The 3,133-nt window shown below is 61.4% G+C and overlaps 1 protein-coding gene across 5 annotated transcripts in view; it reads right to left on the reverse strand.

Moving 5' to 3' along the window:
* ERGIC1 (endoplasmic reticulum-golgi intermediate compartment 1) overlaps positions 1-3,133 on the reverse strand; it is a 102,355-nt gene that overhangs the window by 42,712 nt on the left and 56,510 nt on the right. For all 5 annotated transcript variants that reach the window (XM_006158906.2, XM_014591742.1, XM_006158907.2 and 2 more), the window contains exon 3: positions 3,018-3,090. In XM_006158906.2, the coding sequence (XP_006158968.1) occupies positions 3,018-3,090 (73 nt within the window). The remainder of the gene's footprint in view (positions 1-3,017; positions 3,091-3,133) is intronic.

Raw genomic sequence — 3,133 nt, forward strand, 5'->3', positions numbered from 1 at the left:
AGGTGGGGCTGGTGCGGTCCAAGGGCTGCTCCAACCAGCGGTGACCTCACCTTCCGGGTTACAGTCTCACGGTGGGGAGTGGGGAGCGCTGACCTGCTGTGGTCACAAAACTGTCAGAAGAGGCCAGTCATCCAGAAAACGACTGTGACCTCCAGTTCTTCCCAAACCTGCAGGGGTTCCCCGGGGGTTAAGAGAAGCTTCTGGGATATTCGAGTCTACACAAGGCAACCTTTTCCTCAGGCTCATCCCTGCACTGCTTCCGTTTGGAAGGTGGCGTCAAGTCCCCATTTTCCCAGGTGGAGCCACCGGCCCCTGGTCCAGACAGGTCACTACTGGTCACCCTTCCTCCAGCCACAGAGGCTGAACATGGGCCGGGCACAAGCCGACACTCAATAACTGGCCCTGCGTTGTCCCTTCCCACCTCCTTTCTTCCTTCCAGGGCCTCGGGTGATCAGGGGTCCAGGTGCCCCAGGAGCACGGAGAGGAGAGTTCTGGGGTCCTAGGGCAGGAAGAGCCCTGGAACGCGCTGTCCCTGCCCTCAGTACATGCATGAGCTGTCCCGGCCTGCGTGAACGCCCCTCCCAGCTCCCTGGGCACAGCAGGTGGGGCCCCACCTGCTCGGTCTCCAGCTCTGACGTCAGAACTCCCTGGTCTGCGGCTGCCTCAGCGCCCAGCCTCCCCGTGGGCCGAGCTGACTAAGCCCCCCCGCGCACTGAAAAAAAGGTCTACGCCCCTGCGGCCAGACCCCCCGGGTCTGCGGCTGCCTCAGCGCCCAGCCTCCCCGTGGGCCGAGCTGACTAAGCCACCCCGCGCACTGCTGGCAGGAGCGGAGAGGCCTGTTTTAACTCAAGAGCGACTGTGTGTGTGGAGGGGGACGACGAGAAATGAACACCCACCGAGCGCTTACTGCATGCCAGGTGCAGAGTGGCCTTAACACCCTGCTATATTAGATGGAGGGACGGGGTCCCTGAAGTGAATAAATGTGTGAAGAATTACAGACCTGTGGATACCAGTGCTGGGTACCCATAAGGTGGCTTTCAGCTCAGCACTCTGGTTTCACACACAACATGCAACAAGCCTGCAGCCCCTGCTCTGCCTCTGCCCTGCCTGTCTGTTTCCAGAGCACTACCACAAAGACCCACTGTCCAGTGCTCTGCAACCACTCCAGCAACGTGGGCTCCTCGGAGCTCAGAACCTGGCCTGTGCACCTGCAGCTCGAGATTAAGGAGTGAGCCCCATTAGCACGGAGCAGCAGGCAGGGCCTGGCCATCCCCACTCTGCCCGCTCCGTCTCCCACCACCCTCTGCCCGCTCACTTTGCTCGACCTCGTTCTATTCTCTAGACATCTGGGGCTCCTGTCTTGGGACCTTTGCACCTGCTGGTGCTCCTGTCCACAACGCAGGGTCACCTGCCTGGGGCCTGGTCCTTATGGTGTCATATGTGTGCCCCTCTCGCCTTGCGCAGAACGTCACGGGTCTGCCAGCAGTCCCCTCCCAGAGAGCGGGTGCAGCCTGGAGCAGCCAGCTTGTGCCCGGCATATGCAGGTACTTCACTGTGCCAGCCAGTCTCAGCCTTCCTGCTGTCACCTCCGGTTCGCGATGGGCTGAGCGTCATGACAGCCAGTGGCCCAAATGTCTGTCTGGCACAGATGGGAAGATGCTTGACTCGGACAAGGTCACCCCCATGAAGGGCCTGGTGGAACAAAGCCCCTCCCTCCCCACAGATTCAGCATGAAGCAGTCCCACCTCCAGACAGACCTTGTCCCCCAGGTGGGAGGTGGAAGGGAGCTTTGACTCTGGCCTACCCTCCCTTGTTTGGCCAACAGTGCTGAGACCCAGAGAGGTTTGGGAACTTGCCCAGGATCACTCAGCAAATAGCAATGGCGCAAAGACCTGGCTCTTTGAGGGTCCCTGGGCCTTGGTGCCAGCAGGGTTCAAAACAGGATCAGCACGACAGGGAAGGCAAACCCTCCCACAGTGGTGGAGGCTGGGGGCTACAGCCAGGAAGGAGCTGAGGGGAGGCGAGCCCAGCGCTCCCCTCCTATGTGGCCAATCAGCGACTGGTCAAGCACTCGCAGGGCTCAGGAGGAGGGTGGGCCTGGCAGGGGCCTCCTAACCACGTGACTGTGGACAAGGCTTCACCTCTCTGAGCCTCGGTTTCCCCATCTGTGGAAAGGGGGCCACTGCCTCCCAGGGCTCTAAGAGGCCTAGGGGTGGTGATGCAGGGGTGGCGAGAGCCGGCGCGGGCTAAGCAGCTGGGTGCTAGCTCCCTCCGTGCTGCGGAAGAGGGGGAGGCGATGGAGACCGAGAAATTCTCGGAGTGAGAGCGAGATTCCAGTGTCGGCCAGGGAGGAGGCGGCCGGGCCCGGTGTGAGGACCTGCTGGTTGTAATCAGAAACGCAAAGCAGCCAGTGCCAAGGGCAACAGCTCCAGGGTCTCCTCCCGTCGGAGGGCGCCTGCCAAGACCCCACCGAAGCAACCCCAGTGGCATCATGCGTCCACACCCAGAGCGGGCACAGGCCACCACGGTGCCGGCGGTTCCAGGAATCAGGATGGAGGAATCTGGTCGTCTCTGCCAGGAAGCCCGCATGGAGCCCTCGCTCGTGTAGGCCCAGGGACCAAGATGGGCTTAGTCCGGGGCCGGCTGTCAGGTCCGCAGTCTCGCCCTTCTGGCAGGAAGCCGCCCCTCTGTAGGCACTCTCCCAGCCTACCCCCAAACCACCCTGCGATGATCCAGACGGAAAAAGCCACTGGCCACACGAAGGGGCCGCAGAGGTGAGCACAAGTCCTGCTCCTCTACAGACCCGAGGCCCCGCCAGGGCTGGACCGGAATGGTCTCCTTGGCCGTAACGCACTGGGCTCGCTCTTGCTCTAACTTTAAAACCCGGTTAAGAAGCAGGAGAGAAACCAATGCCACAGGCTTAGACACACGTGGGAAGGTTCGGAGGGGTCTCTCCTTCTGCACACTCCTCCTTGTCGCCCGGGGCCCCAGAAAGCCCATCAGGGAGGATGACTTACACTTCTGTCGTTATGAATCCAGTGAGTTCCGACAGGAAGAGGAAGAGGATGAAGAGGCAGCAGCAGATAGAGACTGGAAGACACAACATAGACGCAAACGGTTAGGGGTGGAGGGC

Source organism: Tupaia chinensis, unplaced genomic scaffold (genome assembly GCF_000334495.1).
Source record: "Tupaia chinensis unplaced genomic scaffold, TupChi_1.0 Scaffold000612_1, whole genome shotgun sequence".
Taxonomy (NCBI): domain Eukaryota; kingdom Metazoa; phylum Chordata; class Mammalia; order Scandentia; family Tupaiidae; genus Tupaia; species Tupaia belangeri.